This window comes from Suillus plorans, assembly GCF_016647745.1.
Source record: "Suillus plorans strain S12 chromosome Unknown HD556scaffold_112, whole genome shotgun sequence".
NCBI classification, from domain to species: Eukaryota; Fungi; Basidiomycota; class Agaricomycetes; order Boletales; family Suillaceae; genus Suillus; species Suillus plorans.
This window is the reverse complement of record NW_024537496.1, coordinates 39,902-62,836: the sequence shown is the minus strand read 5'-3', so window position 1 is coordinate 62,836 and position 22,935 is coordinate 39,902. Positions and strand designations below refer to the sequence as shown.

General features: G+C 48.4%; 7 protein-coding genes across 7 annotated transcripts; 2 read left to right on the top strand and 5 right to left on the bottom strand.

Moving 5' to 3' along the window:
• Nucleotides 1-1,633: 1,633 nt before the first annotated feature.
• On the bottom strand, nt 1,634-5,615 carry HD556DRAFT_1531622 (WD40-repeat-containing domain protein; the record flags this gene model as incomplete). The annotated part of the gene is made up of 9 exons (XM_041309502.1): nt 1,634-1,762; nt 1,819-2,058; nt 2,111-2,197; nt 2,913-3,071; nt 3,602-3,673; nt 3,727-4,209; nt 4,265-4,348; nt 4,404-4,493; nt 4,548-5,615. 9 exons carry the CDS (start codon nt 5,613-5,615, stop codon nt 1,634-1,636), a joined length of 2,412 nt encoding a protein of 803 aa, XP_041152845.1.
• Nucleotides 5,616-6,953: 1,338 nt separating this feature from the next.
• HD556DRAFT_1249990 (amino acid/polyamine transporter I) lies at nt 6,954-9,282 on the bottom strand (the record flags this gene model as incomplete). The annotated part of the gene is made up of 15 exons (XM_041298892.1): nt 6,954-7,250; nt 7,299-7,611; nt 7,660-7,807; nt 7,858-7,894; nt 7,941-8,011; nt 8,066-8,128; nt 8,176-8,267; nt 8,318-8,419; nt 8,470-8,563; nt 8,615-8,647; nt 8,697-8,763; nt 8,814-8,894; nt 8,948-9,002; nt 9,064-9,110; nt 9,163-9,282. 15 exons carry the CDS (start codon nt 9,280-9,282, stop codon nt 6,954-6,956), a joined length of 1,620 nt encoding a protein of 539 aa, XP_041152844.1.
• Nucleotides 9,283-11,425: 2,143 nt separating this feature from the next.
• On the bottom strand, nt 11,426-12,839 carry HD556DRAFT_137231 (WD40-repeat-containing domain protein). The gene is made up of 6 exons (XM_041302982.1): nt 12,211-12,839; nt 12,133-12,159; nt 12,066-12,074; nt 11,926-12,012; nt 11,649-11,873; nt 11,426-11,592 (listed from the first exon to the last, which is right to left on the bottom strand). Exons 1-6 carry the CDS (start codon nt 12,694-12,696, stop codon nt 11,464-11,466), a joined length of 963 nt encoding a protein of 320 aa, XP_041152843.1. The 5' UTR covers nt 12,697-12,839; the 3' UTR covers nt 11,426-11,463.
• Nucleotides 12,840-13,669: 830 nt separating this feature from the next.
• HD556DRAFT_1422730 (uncharacterized protein) lies at nt 13,670-14,170 on the top strand. The gene is made up of 2 exons (XM_041304531.1): nt 13,670-13,983; nt 14,046-14,170. The coding sequence occupies exons 1-2, from the start codon at nt 13,762-13,764 to the stop codon at nt 14,100-14,102; spliced, it is 279 nt and encodes a 92-aa protein (XP_041152842.1). The 5' UTR covers nt 13,670-13,761; the 3' UTR covers nt 14,103-14,170.
• A 1,364-nt stretch (nt 14,171-15,534) lies between these two features.
• Nucleotides 15,535-19,897, bottom strand: HD556DRAFT_136637 (uncharacterized protein). Its single transcript, XM_041302812.1, has 15 exons — nt 19,542-19,897; nt 19,379-19,489; nt 19,198-19,332; nt 19,047-19,147; nt 18,822-18,995; nt 18,563-18,769; nt 18,310-18,508; nt 17,659-18,261; nt 17,030-17,610; nt 16,832-16,969; nt 16,629-16,780; nt 16,367-16,577; nt 16,015-16,314; nt 15,888-15,961; nt 15,535-15,835 (listed from the first exon to the last, which is right to left on the bottom strand). Exons 1-15 carry the CDS (start codon nt 19,771-19,773, stop codon nt 15,787-15,789), a joined length of 3,267 nt encoding a protein of 1,088 aa, XP_041152841.1. The 5' UTR covers nt 19,774-19,897; the 3' UTR covers nt 15,535-15,786.
• Nucleotides 19,898-19,962: 65 nt separating this feature from the next.
• HD556DRAFT_1458820 (uncharacterized protein) lies at nt 19,963-21,111 on the top strand (the record flags this gene model as incomplete). The annotated part of the gene is made up of 4 exons (XM_041308199.1): nt 19,963-20,039; nt 20,095-20,147; nt 20,221-20,430; nt 20,487-21,111. The coding sequence occupies 4 exons, from the start codon at nt 19,963-19,965 to the stop codon at nt 20,750-20,752; spliced, it is 606 nt and encodes a 201-aa protein (XP_041152840.1). The 3' UTR covers nt 20,753-21,111.
• HD556DRAFT_1250000 (uncharacterized protein) lies at nt 20,860-22,862 on the bottom strand (the record flags this gene model as incomplete). Its single annotated transcript, XM_041298893.1, has 7 exons — nt 20,860-21,203; nt 21,254-21,855; nt 21,910-22,028; nt 22,081-22,289; nt 22,343-22,634; nt 22,690-22,755; nt 22,812-22,862. The coding sequence occupies 7 exons, from the start codon at nt 22,860-22,862 to the stop codon at nt 20,860-20,862; spliced, it is 1,683 nt and encodes a 560-aa protein (XP_041152839.1).
• Nucleotides 22,863-22,935: the final 73 nt, after the last annotated feature.

Here is a 22,935-nt window from a genome sequence, read left to right as displayed (position 1 = left end):
GGACGACGAGGCAGCACGTGTGCTACCCTGTCTTGTGTTCCTGATTTGTGGTTACTAGTCATTTTTCCATTTCAAAGTCGATAATCCCTGCAAGAGTATTACTAGCATGTCGAGTATTTTTCCTTCAAAAAAAAATCCAAGTTCATGTCTTATTGAGATGTATATACCTATACTAGTGTAGGGGAGCCCGGTGTCCCCAGTGCGAAGGTCTCGATGCGAGGCATATCCCCACCAGTCTGCGGCCGTCCCTGATGGCCATGTTAGACCCGGCATCCTGCGAAGATGAGAACCATAAGATGCTTTTAGTCTGCGTACGGTAAGCGCAATATCTAACGAGTGAAGGAAATCGTCTCACTCATCAGGTGACGCAACAACAAATCATTCGTGAGGTGATATGAAATCTACCAAGGGAGATCTTGAATAATAACTCTGGGTGTAGCAGAAGTTTAGGTGGTGTTAAGCAGAACTTGCGCACGACGGTCATGTCGCCGGTTACATGAAAAGACGAAGGAAATGTAGAGTACTAGGTCTGATTGAAGCCGGCGTTGTCTCGTGACCAGCTCGTCTGAGAGACGTAAGGGTATCTGCGAACAGAATACTGCGCTCCACAAGCTTTAAAGCCCAGTGACATGGTGTGAAGTGCGTTTTCGAAGGGGGACGAAAAATCACATACTCGTTTGTAGCTACCCTTTCTGAGGAAGAGTTCACATAGCGCATTGGTGGTAGCAGCACTCTTTTGGTTGGCATTTTGTGCTAGTAAGGAAGCGAACCTGCTCGCTGAGACTCTTGGTCTTACCGTTTCAAAGTTGCTCGACCCAGGCCGGCCACTGCGATAGTGAATCGTATACACATCAAAATTTGTGTCCTGTTCAAGACCAATCAGCCGAATACGATACAGGAAATGAAACAAACTAAATTATGAGGCTGAAAGCAATGGTTCAAGTGGTCAGATGGGCGGCCTTGAGGCTAGGTAGAGTGCATAGAGATGACTGAACAGCGGCATGAACTAGGGAACTTCCACAAAAGAATCTAGACCACAACATAAATTAATCAATGGATGTATGAATATGATGACGGTCAGAATACGATAGTGAATAATGTCAGACACGTATCCATACAGACTTTGTCTCGTTTGTGATGACTTCAAGAAGGCATAGAGTGGCGAGTAATGACGTTGTATGCACAACGCCCATCAACGCCCCGAAGAGTAAGGCGAAGTTGTGAACATCTGAAAAGGAATACTTGACCTAATCTAGAAACGAGCGAACCCCTCATGTTGGAAATAAATTAAATCTGCGGGAGGGCTGGTGCCGAGCAAGGCATTCGGACGTTGCAACACTGACTGGGCGAGTAGATCGTGTTGCATTCTTCAGAGAAGCATCCACATACAACAGAGTCTAGTGCTCGAGGGATGAATTAAGCACGTTCATGAAATGTACTGGATAGATTAGTGAGATCAAGCCATAGCGAGCTCCTCCGAGCGAGACAGTGCTCGCCAACTGGCGTGCAAATCGACCTGTCACTTTACAGACAAACTAGCATGCGAGGCGTCAATGATTGTCATTAATGATAACAGAAAATATAACAAAAGGAGGGTATCGATATGAATATTATCGTCCATATTCTAACACCATCAATGACCGTCGTCGTTGGACGGAGACGCACAGCAGAGGAATAGCACAACACGAGCCCACCATTTGGAGTTGTCGACACGTTTTGCTTTGTCACTAGCTCGTTCTGGCCGCCGAGCAACATACAGTGCCTGCAGATGAAACTTGAGACGCCATCGATTGATAACACATCCCTAAAACGACATACCTTCTTGTCATCTAGTGCAGGAACATCAACAACAGAAGGACTGCGACGAGAGGAGGTCCCAGGTCCCAGTGGACGTTGCTGAGGTTCGTTTAGTACATCGGTGTTGGGTGGGGAACGGTGGAAGAGTGAGGGAAGGCGAGGGAGGAGCGCACGTGGACGTGATACCCAGGACGGTGCAAAAGCATTGCGGAGGCGATGTAGAAAGGGGTCAGGATGGACTCGACGGCGGGTAGTGGAGGACTGAAAATATGAAAATAAGAGAGAGCAGTGAAATTTAATTGTGGTAACGCACAGGACCACCGTCTTGCACGTTATCGAAAAAGCCTGATGGCACTTGACGTGGGGCTGGACGGATGGGCGGACGTCGCGTAGCATTAGCCTGGAATGTCGATATCAGGATCAACATCAAGGTCAAGCAAATGTTCTGTTTGGAAAATCGAGGAGTTGCTCAAGTGATCGTTTAAGTCGTCTATTAAGGTACGCGTTCCATTCGTTATCTTTGTCTCTACAGCTTCACAGCATTCGCTGTGCAGATGTAGCATTCAGGTACGACACTTCTGCCATGTGCATCTTGAACCATCATTTCCTGTACCAACATTCGACAGAGTGCCGTACTTTATTCCCATGTTCCGCAGCCCGTCTGGATTAAAAATACACCACTGTTGACGAGGTGAACGGAATGAACGGTGATCGCATAGTGGTGAGGAGAACTCGGGAGTTCTGATCAGTTTAGCATGAAAGGTTGTTGACGAAGGCTGCTGGCAGTAATAAGCATAAATCAAGCACTGACGTAAGGACAGACTCATCAGCTACATCTATATTACGACTCCTTGCTCTTCTCCTGAGCTACAACATAAAAGATAGACGTTCGCTTTGGATCAGCATGGTACAACATATATTTATACAGAGCGATTTCGAACTTCAAAGAGGGTGACTCGACAGGAGCCCAACGCGAACGAAAGTAACATAGACAATACTGAGAAATCTACCGGTATCATGACATCTCCTCATCGTCAGTGTCCGATAGAATTTCCTTGCTTTTACTGGCGAGAAGAATTAACAAAAAGCTCAGAAAATCTAGTTGCCTGACGTACTATTTTTGCTGGTTTGCCGTTGACTTCATCATCGTTGAAGAGCTGCTCGTTGTCGACATCTTGATCGATGGTTCTTCTCTTCTGGTTAGCATTGAAAGCCTTTCCTACGAATTTTATGCCAGCAAGGAAGGTCTGGGCGCGATCTTGCTCGCTGAGATTCTAGGTGATGGGTGACCTTGCTAGGTCGAGTGCATAAAGACGACTGAACAGCGGCACGGACTAGGAAAACGCGGAAAATTTAAAGCAGAGCAGAAATTAATTGATTGATGTCTGAATGTGATGATGGTTAGAACACTACGGTGAACAACACCATAGGCACATACTGCGTCTATGCAAACTTTGTCTCGTTGATGACGACCTCGGGAAGGTCGAGCTAGAATGGAGTGGTGAGTGATGACGCTGTATGCACAACGCCCATCAACGCCCCGAAGAGTCATGCGAAGTCGTGGACATCCGAACCTAATTCTGACTTCGTTGGAAACGAGCGAACCCTTCATGTTGAAAAGAGGTTGCATCTGCAGGAGGGTAGAAACATGCGCTGGTGCGCAGAAATACATGATATTTGGTACAATGATAAGGCAGGTGGAAACAAAGAACTAAAGTGATGAAAACAAAATAGGTGTTTATGTGCTGCTAGTGACGTCGTCGGTACCTGGAGACACACAACAGAGAAAAAATACCACACGAACCCATGGTTTAGGGTTCTTGACGCGCCTGGCTATTTCACTAGCAGTGTCGGGCCGACGAGCAACAACTAACACCTGCACAAGAATCATCGGACCCAGGAATTAGGATACATCCAAGAAAAACGCACCTCCCTGTCCCGCATTGCGGCAACATCGTCGACATGACGACTGAGATGAGAGGTAGTTGGCCCTGGGCAACACTGAAGTTCAATTGCTTCATCGGCGTTGGGTGGAGAACGGAAAAGTGAAGACAGGGGACCAATGAGTGCATCTGAACGTGACCTCCCAGGCGTTTGGGATCGCCAAGGTTCGGTTGCTTCGTTGACGTGGATTTGAGGGCGGGAAAAAAGTCCGGATAAGTCACCAAGGAGCACTCGTGGACTTAATCGCGAAAGCATTGGAGGTTGCGAAGGTTCAGATATCTCATCAGTGTTCGGCGGAGAGCGAAGGAGTGAGGATAGGCGATCGAAGAGCACACGCGAACGTGACTCCGAAGGCACTGGAGGCTGCTGAGTTTCTGTCGCTTGATTGGGTTCGGAACGGTGAAGGAGGTAGGGAAAGCGACCAAGTAGTGCAGAAAACCTCAGACGGGCACCAAATATTGCGGGGGACTGAGAGTAAAGGGGTCAGGACAAGAACTGATTGGCAGAAATATTGGTGACCCACATGAGCATCGACTTGCGGGCTGTCAAAAAATCCTGGTAGGAGTTCATGTGCCCCGAACTGGTCGAAACCTTGCGTAGCATCAGCCTGGAATGTCAACGTCAGTATCATGATCGATAGGTTGACAAACGCGCCAACATACCTCCAAAAATGAATTGTCTTCTATGTCCTGCGATGGCTCGGAGAGAGAAGTGTGCTCTACACTTGAAAAGCTAGATGATGGATGCAGCTCCTGTTTGGGTTCAACTTTTGATGTAAAAATACAAAGTCACAAGATGATACATACCTTGTTTTTGAGTCCAGATTTTTGTGCCTGATAGCCATTGGGAATGAGATAGCGAGTGGGAGTCAAGTTGGCACTCACATCAGGTATGAACAGGAGATCTTCTAGGCCAGCTGTTTTGAGGATGGCTTGAATGTCCCATACATACACATTTTCATCCTGCCAACCTGCAGTGGGTAGCAGAATTCCATCAGCGGAGTCTGAGAAGGCCGCACAAGTGACGAAATTTTTGTGTTGAAGAGGGGGCCCGATTTCGAGGTTTGTGTCAAGATTCCAGAGACGCGCTGTCTTATCCCAAGATGTACTCGCAAGGAGGCGGTCGTTGGGAAATAAAGTGAGGGAGGAGACAACAGATCTGTGACCCTCCAGAACAGCGATCTGCTGCCATGTGGCAGTGTCAAATATCGTAATCGGGTCATTCCCGCACCCGGCGACAAGTTTCTTTTCATCCGATGTCCAGGTTAAGCTCCAAACTGTCCGATCGAGTTCGATCGTGGACAGCAGCTCGCCCGTCTTCGCGTCCCAGATTTTGATTCCGTTGTTCAATCCTCCTGTGGCAATCATTGATGCCTCGGGTGAGTAGCTCACCGCGCACACCGACCCGTGTCCTGTCTTGATTGGATTCAGACCTTCGACTGGTTCGCCGCTCTCCACATCCCACACTCTTGCCGTCCCATCCTGTGATCCGCTCACAACTCGCCTACCATTTGGACTCCAGCACACTGACCTCACAAAAGCCGTGTGTCCTTTCCATTTGATGACAACCTTCCCCGTCTCGACATCCCACAACCTTACTGTCCTGTCACTGCTTCCGCTGACAATAGTCTTGCCATTTGGAGACAATGACATGGCATTTATTCTTGCCTCATCCCCTTCATCTCGCCACTCGCTACCTACCTGTGCACCGCTCCTTATGTCCCATAGTCGAAGTGAGCTGTCGAATGAACATGTGATGATGTGCTGCCCACCGGGCAGGTGTGCAACGCCTGTAACTGCCTTAGTATGGCCTCTTATCGTCTTGCAGGGGGTTACTGCTGACGTCTTTTTCACATTAGCGGCAGTAGAAGACATGATGGGCGTTCGGGGATCTCGATCAAGGGAATCGTGGACTATATGCGCGAGAGCAGATCGTTGCTTCAGAATGAGTTGTCCTGTGGGGTATAGATAGTGGGTGGTTTCACTGCCCTATGTGCTTTCACCTGACTTTGGCATGTCAATAGGAATGTCTAGAGGGATTGCTCACGAGAGGTTCTACCCAGGCGAATTCTATCCTGGCTCACAGACAACTTCGGGACGACGTATCCAGGAGATATCCCTCGATACTGGCCGGGGAGTGGTCGTATCTTTTCCTCACTTCAGCTTTTCCTACTCCCAACCACAGTATCACTCACGGTAAAGTCCCACTTGGGACTGATTCACTCCGCGCAATAACGAGAGGGGCAGGCTGGTAGCTAAGATAGTGGATCTTCGCCTTTAGGGTCGAGAGGGCTGCGCAAGTATTGGTATAAGTCGTCTGCTAAGGCATTCGTTATCCTCGTGTCGTCTCCACAGCCTCACAATGCTGTGCACACCAAGCGCCACGTGCATCTCTGTATCTTTATTCGGCCTTTCAAATGGTCTGACGCGTTTCCGTTTTCCTCAAGTATTCTACCAGCTTGTCTGTTTTGGACCTTACTCGGAGGACGGTGTTGTACGCTTCTCAATATCACACGGAAGACATTGATTGGTGGTAGCTCCACTGGAAAGGTGCTGCTGGATCACTTACTAGACGTTATTGGGCTTGTCTTTCAAGACTAAACAAGTTTTATCACTCTATCACGCAATGAGGAGTATCAAGATCTTTGGGCAATGCACGGATGCCGACAGCGTGTCTTATCTCTGCTTCCCCCACCTTCGACCCATGCCGGATCTGACTCTTTCTTTTTCCTATCCCGAAAGTAGGGGTTGGCTCTGCCGGAGTGATGTAAAGGACCGTTTTTAAGAAAATACGACGCTTCTGATCAGAGCTGGAAGTGAAAGATGACAAGATCGCCATGATACTTTCTCAGATCCCCGAATATCTTTGGTCCCTGCGTCGAAAGGGAGGTGCACGAACCTGTACGTAACTACATGGCCGCCCCATGGCTATTGCACATCTTCGCAGACGCTTTAACTATTTCTGCATCAGACACATTTGACAGGATGCTATACCTCATGTGCATGTTCTGCACCCTATACAGTTTGGACTCGGTCCGGAAGATGGTGTGGCAAACTGTTAGGATTGAGTGGGAATTTATTCATCCTCACCAGGTCCTATCAAGATTTTTAGTACATCCCTCGCGTGTTATAATTACGATGTAAATGAGATCCGTTGATTCTACACCCTATACCAAAATACTGAATTTGGACTGGGAAAAAAATGAATACTACTTATAAATCCACCGCTTGAATAGAGACGCCTTGTTCCTTCTCCGACATCGAATCCTCGTCACGGTGTCCGTCTTCACCTCCAATAGCCGGTGTAAAGTTATATATGGGTCCAGTGTACCAATGTACGCCTCCGTATACCGGACAATAATACCAGGAAATTGCGAGAAACATGGACGCTCCAAGTACCACAACCGTATAGTTCATCTCTTGTATCGTCGTTTGCGGGGTCGCAGGAAAGAAGAAAACAAGGATCACGAAGACCATCCACGCCACAGCGATCACAGCGACTGGAAAGCTCTGTACAGACGTATTAGTTCAATAACACATCGCTGCTGATGGACCCACCAGTTTCCCCAGATAAAATGGGCCGGGTTTGAAATCATTCTTGAACGCAAAGCGGGTCGTGATCGGCAGTATGTAAGCGACGTACGACGAGGTGACATTAATCGTGAATGCCGCATTGATGGCTTCGGTACTTACGAACGCCAAAAGTCCAATGGCCAGAGCGCAGATGGTGTCGAACCAAACTGTGTTGACGGGTGTTTCTGTGTAACGATTGATCCGGTACAGATACCGTGAAAAAGGGAGGGCTCCGTCACGAGCAAATGCAAACGTTTGGCGAGAGCCAACTAGGAGGTAGGTCGATCCCATCATGTACCTGCTCTATAATTAGGCTGTGAATACGCCTTACGGTACTAGAACGTACTCCGCTACAATAATGAGCCACCACAGAGCCAGGGCCTTTTTCTGCCCGAGCGAATTGTATAAGATCTGTGCCATAGGCTGGCCTGTAGGGCTGTTTAAGACGCTGCTGACATCAGTGCCCATGCAAAAGGCAAGGGTGATGTTGATTCCTGGATTAGAATGTGTCATCAGGATCAGAGTGACATATCATCCAACACACCCCAACCGAGGACGGCCGATAAAGCAATGGAACTAATCTGACTGGGATAAATACAACACTTAGTCATTTCTGGTATCACTTACTATTGCCCATGGTATCGCAATAGCGGCATTTGAAGCCTCCTCGCTCATATGAACGGCAGCATCATAACCCCCTGGTGGGTTAAAGATGGTTCATGGAGTGATAATTCGAGAGAATATGGTCCAACCTATTGCAGAGAGAGGAGCCATCAAGCTCAAAATAAATGCGAATCCAGACGGCCAGCCGACCACTGCAACTGATGGTGAGCTGCGAGCCTAATCGGACGATGGTACATACGATTGGTGAAATCCCCCAGCGCAAAATTTGCACTGTTTCGATAATCTGATGGCGTTGCGATCGGAAGCGCAATGATGATTATGAAGCAAAGGCTATCGGAGGATTTGAAAGAATGATCATGCACGAACTCTACAACACCTACAGCACATTCACCAACGTGAATAGTCTCTGTAGCCTTGCCAGAACTTTGGTACCGAAGCTCACGAGGACAGCTTGCGACAAAAGCACAGCTGCGTATATGCCACTATAACAACCGATATGAAAACTATCGTGTCTACATGAGGACGAGCTTACTAGAGCTGCTGGTTGGTAGCCGTATATGCCTGGTCAGAGGAGGTAATAGTAATTGCTGCAGTGATTTGAATTGCACAAGCCCAGTTTACGGAAGCTATCCCCACATAATCAGGGGGAGACTGTTGAAAAATGAGACTCGTCTTACCGACTCCCGCGATCATCTCTATGGTGTTCGAATCTGCAGGTGTCAGGACTGGCTGCATGTCACATAAAAATGCAGGACTGACAGCCAACTATCCAGGACAGAAAATTGCGGCATCGTGGAGAGGCGAGCGAGTAAGTCCAATAGTATAGCTGTATTGTGTTGAGTCAAGTGTAAAACAGCGGCAATGACAATGACATACACCACCAGAAGTAGGTGCCGCAGATGCGAGCTCCGCCATCGTCAATCCGATGCACATGATAAAGGGGCAAGCAACTGCCCACTGCGCAGAGGAAAAGTGAGATGTTTCAATCGACACGGGTGATGAAAGCTTACACCCCAAACCATCGCGAAAGGCCCACCATTTGGTATGGCGTAGAAGAGCACGGAGCTGAATAAGTTCTTATCATCAATGGTGCGATTTCAATTGTCTTGTCATAGTGGCGACTTACACTATAGAAGGAACCACTCCAGCATAGCTGAATGCAAGTCCAGACACCTGCAGTTGTTAGCTTGTGCCGCATACATAGAAGAGCCTGAATCAAGTTTACCTCTAGCGGAGTGAATTCCCTGTGAAACTCCTGTTTGTATCCTAGCTTGGCGAGAGTCGTCTCATCTGCACTTGGTTGTGGGTGCGACTTGGAAATTTCTGGAGCTCTCGGAGCCACCATACTGTGTGGTTGCGGGTGGGCGGTTTGGAATGAACCTGAAGCACTGGTCACATAGTATTAAGACAAATAAATGAATCAACCGGGAATTACAAAATCACCTTCAGTATCCACATTCATTAGGTGACCGTGACGACTGAGATGGTTTAACTTTGATCCATACACATGGTTCTGTGGAAGTTTGGAGCCTCTCTGCTATCCGATTCCGAACTGAAATTCATCCTGACTTACGATCCGAAACTGCCAGGCTATACTGTCATATTAGTATGTGATAAGACACACCTTGATGCACAATGTGTCTACATAGTTTCTTGACTCGTCTGTAGTTTCATGTGCATGAAGGATCACTGAGTAGTCCTGAAGCTTCACGCTTTCCCACGACGCTTGGTTTAACACTTTTTGGTCCACCCTTCCCCGCTTCACGCACATTTGATTCCACTGTTTAGGCACACCCCTTTACACCCCAGTGTTTCCAGATCTCCGATTTTGCCGTGTTGGGTAGGTGCACTTGTTTCTGGCCTCTCCCACTTTTCGACCCATCAATTTGATGGTGCACCAGTGAGAATCGAGATTACTCGCATGCAAGCATACTTACTACGTGAGTTTTCTCACCAAGTCTCGTCTGTAGCGATACTCAATCTGTGTAACTACTAACCGTGATCTGCTGTAGCGGGCCATTCCAGCATCCGGAGATAAGCTTAATGTCCAGGCCAGTGTAGGGGGCAGGGGTCAGTTTTGCCGGTTGCCCCATCGAATTCAAACTATATATCATCAGATCTCTCCACGAGTTTGGAGTTCCGCCGAGTCAGACTAGTCATGTGCCACCCTCCCTTTGCACGAGTTTCGCCGATGACCAGGCACAACCGGCTGGCAAAACTCGGTTGTTTTGCCAACAAGTTCACTCGTTTTATTTGAATGTCGAGTTCACCTGTCTTTGAGTCCCAAATTTCAATTACATCTTCGTTGAATCCTTCTGTAGCAACCATTGTTGCGTTTGGTGAGTAGCTCACTGTTCACGTGCTGGTACTGCGTCTCTATCATAGATTCAGACCTTCGACTAGTTCGCCGCTCTTCACATCCCACACTCTTACTGTACCGTCCAAACCTCGACTCACCACTCGCCCACAATCTGGACTCCAGCACACCGAGTCCACCAATTTCGCGTGCCCTCATCATTTGGCGAAAACCTTTCCGGACCGGTCTTGACGTCACACAATTTCACAGTTTCATCATCGCTTTGACTGGCAATAGTCTTACCGTTTGGAGACAAGTCCTTACTCCTGCATCAAATGAACATGTGATAATGCGCTGTCCGCTAGGCAAGTGCGCAATGCCTCGTACCCGCTTGGTATAGCCTCGTGTTGTCTTATGGGGCTTCACTACTGACTTTTTTTTGTCTCAGCAGCGGCTGAAGGTATGGTCTGTGCTCGGGGGTCTCAACAAAACGATTCATGGGTGATATGCGGGAGCAGCGCGTTGAGCTCTTGCTTGACTTAGAGCGGGTTGTCGTTGACTTGCAGGCGCCAAGATCGTTGGTAAGTCAACAATCCTATTTCATCCGAGTTCATGTCAGTAGAAGCATGTAACGGATTTCTATGCACAATACAATTTCAGGATGATGTGTAGAGCAGTTGCTCGCTACTTGCTGTCGAATGTTTGAAGCAGATCTCGACGAGGATCCTTAATATGCCTATTAGTCAGTGGTCCTCTTGTAATAACTGCTATGAGTCTCACTTGCAGTCCCGCTCATACACAGATATGCTCCGCCAATCTATGAGAGGAAGGAAACACTGTCGACTGAGACAGGTGACACTTGGTTTGGAGTTCAGGGAATTGCACGAGCGTTTATTTGTAAGGTGTCTTCCTTGTGTTATCCTGTTATCTTAGCTTCACAGCGCTGTGCAGACGAAGTGTCACACTCAAGTGCTCAAGCCTCGGGCACGACACTGGCGCATTAAGTTAATGTGCATCTTTCACCAATATTTGACAGAGTGCCTTACTTTATTTCCCGAGCTCCTCCAAGTGAGACAGTCCTCGCTAACTGGCGTGCATATCGACTTGTCGCTTTACAGACAAATTAAAATACGAGGCGTCGACGATTGTCATTAATGATAATAAAAAGGCACTGAAATACAACAGAAGGAGGATATCAATATGAATGTGACCGTTCATGTTCTAACACTATCAGTGACCGGCGTCGTTGGACGGAGACGCACAGCAGAGGAACAGCACAACACGAGCCCACCATTTGGAGTTATCGACGCGTTTTGCTTTGTCGCTAGCTCGTTCCCGCGGCCGAGAAACATACAGTGCCTGCAGATAAAACTTGAGACGCTAGCTATTGACAACACGTCCCTCAAACGACATACCTTCTTGTCATCTAGTGCAGGGACGTCGACAACAGGAGGGCTGCGGCGAGAGGAAGTACTAGGTTCTATGCGTTGCTGGAGTTCGACATGTTCATCGGTGTTTGGTTGGGAACGGTGGAAGAGTGAGGGAAGGCTAGCGAGGAGCGCACGTGGACGTGATCCCCAGGAGAGTGCAAACGCATTGCGGAGGCGATGGAGAGATGGATCAGGATGGGTAGTGGAGGACTGAAAATATGAAAATCAGAATAACTCGTGCAGGTAAATGGTGGTAACTCACAGGACTGCTGTCTTGCACATTATCGAAAAAGCCTTGTGGCACTCGACGTGGGGCTGGACGGATAGGCGGACGTCGCGTAGCATTAGCCTGGAATGCTGATATCAGGATCGATATCAAGGTCAGGAAAAGACACAGCGTACATCTGATAGCTTGTGCGTGTGGACATTAGTGTGTTTCATTCTTGAAAAGTCGCAAGATGATACATACCTTGTTTTTGAGTCCAGATTTTTGTGCCTGATAGCCATTGGGAATGAGATAGCGAGTGGGAGACAAGTTGGCACTCACATCAGGTATGGACAGGAGATCTTCTAGGTCAGCTGTTTTGAGGATGTCTTGGATGTCCCACATGTACGCGTTTTTATCGCTCCGACCTGCAGTGGATAGCAGCTTTCCATCAGCGGAAAAGGCCGCACACTCGACGTCATGTTTGTGTTGAAGAGGTGGCCCGATTTGGAGGTTTGTGTCAAGATTCCAGAGACGCGCTGTCTTATCCCAAGATGTACTCGCAAGGAGGCGGTCGTTGGGAAATAAAGTGAGGGAGTAGACAACAATTGTGTGACCCTCCAGAACGGCGATTTGCTGCCATGTGGTAGTGTCGAATATCCCAATCGAGTATTCACCCCCCCCAAACCCGGCAATAAGCTTCTTTTCATCCGATGTCCAGGTTAAGCTCCAAACTGTCCAATCGAGTTTGATCGTCGACAGCAGCTCGCCCGTCTTCGCGTCCCAGATTTTTATTCCATTTTTGTCCCAACCTCCTGTCGCAATCATCGATGCCTCGGGTGAGTATCTTACCGCATGCACACGTCTGTGTCCTGTCTTGATTGGATTCAGACCTTCGACTGGTTCGCCGCTCTCCACATCCCACTCTTGCCGTCCCGTCGTCTGATCCGCTCACAACTCGCCCACCATTTGGACTCCAGCATGCTGACTGCACAGAAGAAGTGTGTCCTGTCCATTTGACGACAACCTTCCCCGTCTCGACATCCCACAACCTCACTGTCCCGACATCGCTTCCGCTGCCAGTGGCAATACTCTTGCCATTTGGAGACAACGACATGGCAATTATTGCTGCCTCATCCCCTTCATCTCGCCACTCGCTACCTACCTGTGCACTGCTCCTTATGTCCCATAGTCGAAGTGAGCTGTCGTCCGAACATGTGATTATGCGCTGCACACCGGGCAGGTGTGCAACGCCTGTAACTGCCTTAGTATGGCCTCGTATCGTCTTGCAGGGGGTTACCGCTGACGTCTTTTTCACATTAGCGGCAGTAGAAGACATGATGGGCGTTCGGGGATCTCGATCAAGGGAATCGTGGACTATATGCACGAGAGCAGATCGTTGCTTCAGAATGAGTTGTCCTGTGGGGTATAGATAGTGGGTGGTTTCACTGCCCTATGTGCTTTCACCTGACTTTGGCATGTCAATAGGGATGTCCAGAGGGATTGCTCACGAGAGGTTCTACCCAGGCGAATTCTATCCTGGCTCACAGACAGCTTCGGGACGACGTATCCAGGAGATATCCCTCAATACCGGCCGGGGAGTGGTCGTATCTTTTCCTCACTTCAGCTTTTTCTACTCCCAACCACAGTATCACTCACGGTAAAGTCCCACTTGGGACTGATTCACTCCGCGCAATAACGAGAGGGGCAGGCTGGTAGCTAAGATAGTGGATGTTCGCCTTTAGGGTCGAGAGGGCTGCGCAAGTATTGGTATAAGTCGTCTGCTAAGGCATTCGTTATCCTCGTGTCGTCTCCACAGCTTCACAGTGCTTGCTGTGCACACAAAGCGCCACGTGCATCTCCGTATCGTTATTCGGCCTTTCAAATGGTCCGATGTCTCCGCTTTCTCCAAGTACTATTCTGCCAGCCTGTCTATGTTGGACCTTACTCGGAGGATGGTGTTGTACGCTTCGCAATATCACACAGAAGACATCGATCGGTGGTAGCTCTACTGAAAAGGTGCCATTGGATCACTCAGACGTCGTTGGGTTTGTCTTTCAGGATTGCACAGGTTTCATCGCTCTATCACGTAACGAGGAGTATCAGAATCTTCGGGCAAGTCACAGATGCTGATGGTGTGTCTTATCTCTGCTTGCCCCATGCTCAATCCATACCAGATGCGAATCTTTCTTTTTTCTACCCTGAAAGGAGGATTGGCTCTACCGCAGTGGTGAAAGATTCAAATTTTCATATGAATCATCATTGTTGACCGTTTCCAAGAAAACACAACGCTTTCGGCCAACCGGAAGTGAAACATGACTGCAAGGTACTTTCTCAGATCCGCGAATATTTTCCGTTCCGTCGAAAGGGTGGTTCGCCCCATGGCTATTGCGGCACATCTTCGCCGACGCTTTAACTTACTCTGCACCAGACACATTTAACAGGATGCCCTCGAGCAGTTCGTATATAATTATGCTGGAAGCTTCGGGTGATGTTTACAATTAAAAGCCGATACACGTCTGTTTGGAATCTACAAGACTGAGTCAGAAGCCCGCCGTCCGTCGGTATTTGTTGCAACTGTAAATCGAATGGTATGTTTCTCCTACTCCTAGGCTGGTGACCATCCAGGCAAACCGTCGGTAGACGGCGAAGGAAGGACATGAGGAACTATGTTACTACATGCGAGCTACATGCTATAAACACTGCCCAAAATCAGCGAACACCGCTTGCTGCCCGACCCACTGCCCAGGAGCCTCCCTCCAACATAGCAAATGCTTCCAAGTCAATTTCACACTGTAGAGTATCCCGTATAAGCTCAAAGGTCCCCCTACAAGATACATTGCGCAAGCAGCATTGAAAGTTGTGCAGAAGTGACTGACCTCGAATACATCAGCATTCAACGTTCAACCATAGCACCAAAGCTAAAGCAGAAACATAACTCACTATCGGGACGTGTTACTCTGGCCGCTACTTCATTCTAGAGGGATCCCCGCATAAAGACACGTCATCCTAAATTACATAGCGTGAGGGCCAGTCATGTTGTTGAATCCTGGATACACAACAAAACTGATCATACTCACATCCGGCAAACATTTCAAGCCAAAACAACAGTCCGAGTCAATTTTGCAAGGTTGGTGCAATTGGTTGCATGCACTGACAGCCGTACATGCCGCTGTTAGAGCAACGATAGTGGCAAGGAAGGAGAAATGCATTGTTGTGAGGGGTGAGAAATCTGCTAGGATTACCCCGAATGCTAACTCTGAGGATGGGGGGACGCAGTAGGAAGACTGCTTGCTTTTATACTACTAGCATTGGAGAACTCAGGAGTTCTGATTGGTCTGGAAGAATGGTCATCGCTGTCGAATGGCACAAATTTATGTGAGCAGAACCTTTCATGATAAACTAAACTACCTCAGATATTGTCAGTGATGGCTTAGCTGAAATGATTGGTTCAAGTTTAAGTTACAGCAGATAGTGCAATGTCCGACGATGCTCCGTTATATCTGAGTTTGAGTGCAGTTTGAAATTGTAAGACTTGTTCCTCATGGCGACTCAGTACTCAAATGTCGTATGAACGAGTGAGTACTTGACGTTCTTCGAATCATGACGGAGTGAACGATCGTCGCATAGTGATGGGGAGAACAGAGAAGCAACCTTTACAATCGGGTGCGGGCAGTAATAAGCATAAATTATGTAAGCACTAACATACGGACAGAAAATAGCTACACCTATATTTACGGCTCCTTGCTCTTCTCCTGAGCTACAACATAGAAGATAGGCGTTCGCTTCAGATCAGCATGGTACAACATATATTTATACGGAGCAATTCTGAACTTCAAACAAAAATGGTGAAGGTGACTCGACAGGAGCCCAATGCGAACGAAAGTAACATGGATAATACTGAGAAATCTACCGGTATCATGACATCTCCTCATCGTCAGTGTCCGATAGAATTTCCTTGCTTTTACTGGCGAGAAGAATTAGCAAAAAAGCTCAGAAAATGTAGATGCCTGACGTACTATTGCTTTTTGCGTGGTCCTCCAACAGCGTCCTGATCTTCATCATCTCTGACCACCCGTTTTTTCGGGACACGCTGGTTCGATAAGCTCAGTACCTTCGCAGTCAAACTAGATCAGAACATCGTACCTTCTTTGCTGGTTTGCTGTCGACTTCATCATCGCTGAAGAGCTGCTCGTTGTCGACATCCTGATCAATAGCTTTTTTGAGCTTGCCTCCGCTTCTCTTCTTCTTCTTAGGTTCAGCCCCTTCGTCTCCACTCTCCCCTTCGACTTTGACCTTCCTAGCGGCTCTCTTGGATTTCCGTTCACGCTCTTCATCGCTCTCCATTTGAACCTCCCTTGTCCATTCCTGAGCTTGTTCCCTCGCCTTACGACGCTCTTCTGCAAGCTTTTCCGCTTGCCGGCGGTGTTCCTCGACCCTTTCTTGCTGCGGAGGTAGCTCAGAGACAGAACGTGAACAAAAATATGAAAGTGCGTACCTCAATAGCCTCCAGTTTCTCCTTCTCCATTTGTCTCCTCAGCCTAGCAGCCACGAGTTTCGCCTGCGCTTCAGCTTCAAACTCCTTTTGTGTTGCTAGATGCTCGTCTCCTCGTCTCAGCATACTTTCACCGTATTTCCTACGCTGGTCTGCGATATCACGACTGTAGGGTACGACAGAGCCAGAGTCCGCGGCAAGAGAAGCGAATAATCTAATGATACTCTTTAATTGAGCCAAGATACTGTCAACGAAATGATCTTACCGTTGCGCATGCCCGGCCTGCAATATTGCCCATTCCAGATCTTTCAGGGTACGCTTCGACGGGCTCAGGCCAAAGAGTAGTTCTGCAGCTTTTTGCTGAACCATGGCGATATTGTACAGGATAGCCTTGTCGCTCGGTTGTAAGTGGAGGGCCTATTAAAAATTAGTCCCAACGGAAGTGAAAAGACATAAATTTAATCATGCCTTTTGTGCATATTTGAGCGCTGTACTCATAGCAACAAAGGACTGATCCTTGCTAGCCTTGGCATACCATGTTCGACACAAACATAGGAGCACTGAAACATTATGGCCGCTGTAAAATCGTACAGATGCTGTCTCATACTAGGGCATATGCACGTCAATCCAACTGTAAAATAGTGAAATAGACTATGGAAGACTCACACTCTCAATAGCACGATCAAACTCGTCTCGAGCATAATAACAATGTCCCATGTTCAGGTACACGCTGCCATCGTTGAGGGACTCCCTTATCTTGGCAAAGATATCAAGGGCGTCTCTTGCATTCCTCATTCGCTTTTGTGGATCGTCTCCACCAGAAGTAGCTGGACCACCTCCAAAGCTCCCGAGGGCATCCTCCGCGGTCACAATAGCCAGTCCTTGAGCAGCAAAAGCACAGAGCGGATCCAAGAGCAAGGCTTTGTCATAGAACTCAGCAGAGCGCTGGAAACCACGTCTCCGCTCTTCCAAGCCCTTCGGACTCGGATCTCGACTTTCCCGGCTTTGATGATATTGAATCCAGCCAGCGGCACATAATGAATAGACATCATGCTTGTCGTGATCTTTGAGGGTGGCAAAGACGAAATCCTTTGCAGGTTTCGGGAAATTACTTTGGATGAGGAAGTAGGTGTAGAACGCGCGGAGATTGAGGTTGTTGTTTTGCGATGCCATGGCTTGTTTTAAGAGATCGTGCGCTTCGTTTGATTGATTGAGATCAGCTAGCATTTGCGCTTGTCGAACCTTGGCTAGAGAACAATCAGATAGAGATACAAGCACTGTTAACCTGCACTCACCGTCAACATACTCCGGATGTCTTGCTAAAAGCTTGTCATATGCTTCCTTCGCCATTGTAATGTCGCCGCTGTCTTCGTACACCCGTGCGAGGTTGTATAACATCGATGTTGACATTCCCTCTCCGTCCGGGCCCAGGCTAGCTGCTTTAGTGAGTGATTCTTCATACAAGGCCCGCGCCTCTGCTAGGTTGCCTTCCATATGCTGAAGGGCGCCCATATTATTGAGCAGCCGTGGGTCGACCTGTTCGTTCGCCTCGCTAAGCCTCAGCGCCTCCTTAAGGGCCCGCGTTGTCCTGTCGAGACTCTCTTCTTGCCAAAGTCGTGCAATCTCAATATGCATATCCAAGTCATCGTTGATATAACTGGCTGTGTGCTGCGGAATGTGACCATTGGATGTACGCGAATCGTCTTGCTCGAGAGTTTTGATAGCACGATCGAATAGTTCACGGGCTTTAGCTTTTTCTTGAGCGTAGTCTGAGCTCGAAACTCCTGGACGGGGGTGTGCGCGGAGGGAAGCGAGCATAACCATTGCTTCAACAGAACGCTGAGGATTTGGAGGCTGCAGAAGAAGATCAAGGGTATGGATCGCTGCAGCTATCTCATCTGAAACTGGAATTAGTTACCTTTTCTACTTCTCTCGAGTCAGCTTACCGTTCTGGATCTGCATTTGTGCCATGCCAATGGCGCCTAAAACGTGTTTTGGTTGGCCATCTGTGGCTGTCGTGTAATATTTAGTGGCTTCTTTGAGAGAGCCCTCTGCATGTAGCACCCGAGCAGCTCTGAGGTTCCCCTCTGTTAGTAACGTAAGAGTATCAGCGAACTGAATAGTGCGCTCCGCAAGTTTCAATGCCTAATGACGCAGTATGAAGTGCGCTCTCTCTGAAGGAAACGAAAAATAACATACTCGTTTGTAGCTACCCTTCCTGAGGAAGAGTTCACATAGAGCATTGGCGGCGGCAGCGCTCTTTTGATTGGCATTGAAAGCCTTCTCTATGAATTTTGTGCCGGCAAGGAACGCTTGCGCACGATCTTGCTCGCTGAGATTTTCGGTCTTACTCGCGTTAATGGACTCGAGTCCAAGCAAAAGCTGCGCCGGCCAATCTGTCGGATTCTACGGAATGCGTTGAGTCATGTGATGTTAATTCATTAAAGCCAGTACTTACAACTTCTAAACTTCGCTGCCATGCCGCTTTTGCTTTTGATTTATAGTCCATCGCCCATAGACACAATCCGATACCAATGCGTGGGTCAGGGATGCAGTGCGGGTTGAGTTGCAGAACTTGTTGAAATAGTTTGAGCGCTTGAGGATAACTCCTTCGAGCATAGAGAATTCGAGCCTGATACCAAGATGTCACCAACTACCTAGAATCATGGGGCAATAGACCTACTTTGCCGAGGAGGGCCACGACATTAGTGGGTTTCTCAGCCAGTACACCCTCAAAAGAACGCATGGCATCATCCATAGACCTCGTCGCAAGTTGTTGTATTCCTGTAGAACATGATAAGCTAGTCGGAGACTAAACGAGGTAAACACAGTACCTCGAGTCAAGAATGCCAAAGTTCCGCCTACACCCTCACCACCTTCTGCAGCAGCCCTCTCGCCAGTGTTGAGATACTGAGCAGCTTCGCGATAATATTCTTCCTTTGGGCGCACATTCGTCAGTTTATCCTCACCTACGACATGTCAGTGGTATCTAAAGCTGAAATTGACGGAGCTCACGAGCTTCTGAAAGCACCAATTTGGGGGCCTTTTGAGCATGAGCTATCTGGATATTTGCAAGAAGGGCGTATATTGGAGGAGATGAAGCTGTCGTTCCGTTCGCCTGTAATGCTGTGGAATTGTTCAGGTAAGTTATATGACGAACTTGAGCTAGGAGACGTACATTCGATAGCGGAATGAGCTATTCTTTCGGCTGCGGCTAGGTAACCCCTTCGCCAGTACTCGCCAGCTAGCTTTGTCCACACAGACACTCTACACTGACCCTCCTTCAAAAGATCCAATACATCTTCCGGGTTCGGATCGAGGTTGTCAAGATCGATTGTGATGACTTCTTGTCCCCCAAGCTCGATATCGATCGACCTCCCGCTTCCAACGTATGTCACATCTTCGGACATGCTTGTAAAGTTGTTTCAGCTGCAGTCGAAGAATGAAACAAAAATGACGCTGCTACTGCAGCTTAAGAACGAGCAGGCTGAATTCGTCCAAAACTCAACGGTGTAAAACATCCGAGGAATGCAGTGGTCACGTGCCACGCGGTATTAAATTGAAACTGTCTGAAGCCCGCTTGACGGTCCACTTCGACGATGCCCCCTCGATCTTGCCATGTCTGTAATGAAAACGAATCAAAATATACATGCTCGAAATGCAGGGCGACTGTCTAGTATGTTTACCTTGTGTCATCGCGTTTCAAAGCGTTTGCTCATATCTATCTTCAGCTGCTCCGTTGCATGCTACAAACGACATAAAGGTATAACAAAAACACACGCCAGTTAAATCTCATCCAAAAAGTCACCTCACAGAATCTTGCGGCTCTACTGAAACTTCAGCCGTGACTCATGAAGGTACATTTCCTTCCTTTCATCTAGACCCTTGCTCAGACAGAACATTAGCAGTACCACCTTCATCCGCAGAAGAGACGGTCGACGATCCAAAGCCGCTACGCCCTCTCACTTCTCTCAATTGGCCCTACGTACCCGAAGAATCAGCATATCCTGACCCATTGAAACGTGATGACCCAAGGCCGCTACAAGTTCACCAATACGAAGCCATCGGTATGTCCATTCAACAACTTTTCCTTCCTGCGTTCAACCTTTTGTCTGTCTGTTAGCTACTTCCGCTGCTGTGCGTCGCGTGCTGGAGTTGAATCCTCGTCTACCAGAGCTCCTCACTTCCATAGACAAGCTCAGAGGTGCAGATAGAGAGGATGCCTTACATCGCGCCCTTGGAGTTGACACTAGGCAGCTTAAGAACGACCTATTGGGGCCTCAAGAGTTAGATGAAGACACCAGGACGCTGAGACAACTTGCAGAAGCCGTGGAAGCCGCTGTACGAGGAGGAAAGGAAGGAGTGCTTGGTTTGGACTGGGACGAATGAACCATAAAACCACAAGATGAAATATGCCAGAGTGGAGATATATGCACAGGGAAAATCACCATGAGACAGCAACGAGATGCAAATCCAACAAACCTATCCTTTGCACTTCACTTCACTCCCAAAAACAACAATCCTCTCTTCGCCTTCTCCACTTCCTCCTCGAGTTCACGCCCTTCACTAGCTGTCCACCAATCTGCCTTATCGATGTCTTCGGCCTTCTTCCCGCTCCTAATAGCAGACTCGAATGCCGATTTCCTGGCATTTAGGCTGGCCATCCGTCGGGGATCCGAGTGACCGGTGAAAATGATCAATGCCGTCCGTGCGGGGAGAGACGCGTAGAGGGTGACTAGCTGGTTGTTAAGAGTTGCTTGGGCGTTGGCGAGAATAACGGGCGATGGTTCAGCTGGGGTGACGACTGGGGTCTCTCCAGCGGACGTCTTTGGTGTTAGCCCTAAAAATCATAAGTATATACAATGGGGCGAACAGTTATACGGTACTCACAGCCCAGTGCATCTGCAACACCGGTAAACCGTCCAAATGCATATTCGTGTGCTGGAATAGCCTGTAACAGTCCATCGAGTACTTCTGCGTCGCTAGTACATGGCACATTCGAGCTGGCTTTGGATCCATGCATCACACCAGGGTTTCCATGGTCCACCACTACACTCCGTACAGATCCTGGTCCTCCCCTCCCGCTTGCCCTCCCCATACGCTCATATATGCTCTCAAAATCAGTCTTGAATTCCCCATAGCTTGGGCCGTATCTTACTTTCGACCGCAGGAGGTCAATACACGCCCGCGCATCCTCCTCCGGGTCGTGTCCACTATCACCCCGTGTCTGAATTTCGCGATTCAGCCATTTTTTGGTGAGCCACGCAAGCCCGGGCTTCAACGGCCGGCCGCGTGGGTGATGGTAAACGACCGCGGTGTCGATGCACTTCGGGTGGCAGATCCGCAGGGCACGGAGGTCAGATTCAAGGGAGTGTCCGACCAGGATGGAGGTCGGCCCATCTTTTGGTGCGAGGATGGGCATGATCTGTGCTTGAACTTCAGCAACAGTTGTCGTAGCCGATGCGAGCAAAGATTCTGTGATGCCTGACCATCTGAAACAATCTTCAGAATCGAGATTTGATCATCAGATGTCAGATCCCGCTTACCTAGTCATGTAATCGGTGACTGGTTTTGGGGGCTTGACGAGTTTGTCGTATACGACTATTCCGCTCTCGTAATCGATCATACAAACCCGGGTGAGTTCTTTGCCGTCCTCTGTCAAGCACTGGAGTTTGGTTTGAGTTAGCGACACTACATCCAGCTCTGCAGTCACGGACCATTTCACAATCGATAGCATATATTTTTGATTCTAGCTTATCTGCTGGAAGCAATAACAGTGATTCTTCTGATGCCTGTGGAGTCTCGATCCAACCGGGTCCCTTCTCAAATACATCAGCCATGTATGAGGGAATTGGATACTCGTTCTCTATCATCTCCCTCAACGTTAACAAGTACAATGCCGGTGTGCCATCGAAGGCACGTTGTGCTACACGAGGCCATCGTCAATCTTGGCAAGGATATTATAGATAGCATACATACAGGCTCGCTGTGCTTGTCTCTTGGCTCTCTCCTGTGGTGTGACCTGGCATTGGAAGAACTCGCTGAGAACGGAGTACATCCGAGTTTGGTCGCCTGGAGCACGAGTTGGGCATGCATGGCTGTAAGTAGATGCGATGAAGGGAATGGGAGTGTGCGATTCCGCAGGAAGTGGAATTGGGAGTGGAATATTTGGGTTAACGGTGGCTGAGGTCGGCAGGGGCGGAAGAGCCAAGGTAGAAGGAAGGATTCCAGGTATGAGGAGTGTTACGACTTTCTCAATCGATCGGGCGTGCTGGACAGATGATGGTGAAAACTATGATCCAGAGATGAAACTTGTGAAAACATACCTCAACCTTGACCCAGTTAGGCGGAGGTGCATCTGCGACTATGTGCAACACCAAATCTCGAACGTCCTACGACGACGACGCAGGGTCAATATATCCAGGACTCCTAAAAACAAGTGACTCACGTTTATATGGACAGCATCTTTTCTCTTTACGATCTCACCGTTCACGTACATGAATCTGGGCATCAGTGCCTAAAACCAGAAAGAAACATATATCTCATTCAAAAAAAGCTGCGGACGACAAAGG

What these genes read in the sequence shown, in the direction of transcription:
- HD556DRAFT_137231 (XM_041302982.1), bottom strand. Translation starts at nt 12,696, where the DNA reads ATGATTGCGACAGGAGGTTGGGACAAAAATGGAATAAAAATCTGGGAC. An exon ending in ATCTCCTGTCCATACCTGAT is followed by an intron (nt 12,160 to 12,210) that starts GTGAGTGCCAAC and finishes AATGGCTATCAG; the next exon opens with GCACAAAAATCTGGACTCAA. An exon ending in CTGCACTAGATGACAAGAAG is followed by an intron (nt 11,593 to 11,648) that starts GTATGTCGTTTG and finishes TTTTATCTGCAG; the next exon opens with GCACTGTATGTTTCTCGGCC.
- HD556DRAFT_1422730 (XM_041304531.1), top strand. Translation starts at nt 13,762, where the DNA reads ATGTCTCCGCTTTCTCCAAGTACTATTCTGCCAGCCTGTCTATGTTGG. An exon ending in AGGAGTATCAGAATCTTCGG is followed by an intron (nt 13,984 to 14,045) that starts GCAAGTCACAGA and finishes AATCCATACCAG; the next exon opens with ATGCGAATCTTTCTTTTTTC.
- HD556DRAFT_136637 (XM_041302812.1), bottom strand. Translation starts at nt 19,773, where the DNA reads ATGTCCGAAGATGTGACATACGTTGGAAGCGGGAGGTCGATCGATATC. An exon ending in AGCTCATTCCGCTATCGAAT is followed by an intron (nt 19,490 to 19,541) that starts GTACGTCTCCTA and finishes ACAATTCCACAG; the next exon opens with CATTACAGGCGAACGGAACG. An exon ending in ACAAATGCAGATCCAGAACG is followed by an intron (nt 18,262 to 18,309) that starts GTAAGCTGACTC and finishes TTCCAGTTTCAG; the next exon opens with ATGAGATAGCTGCAGCGATC.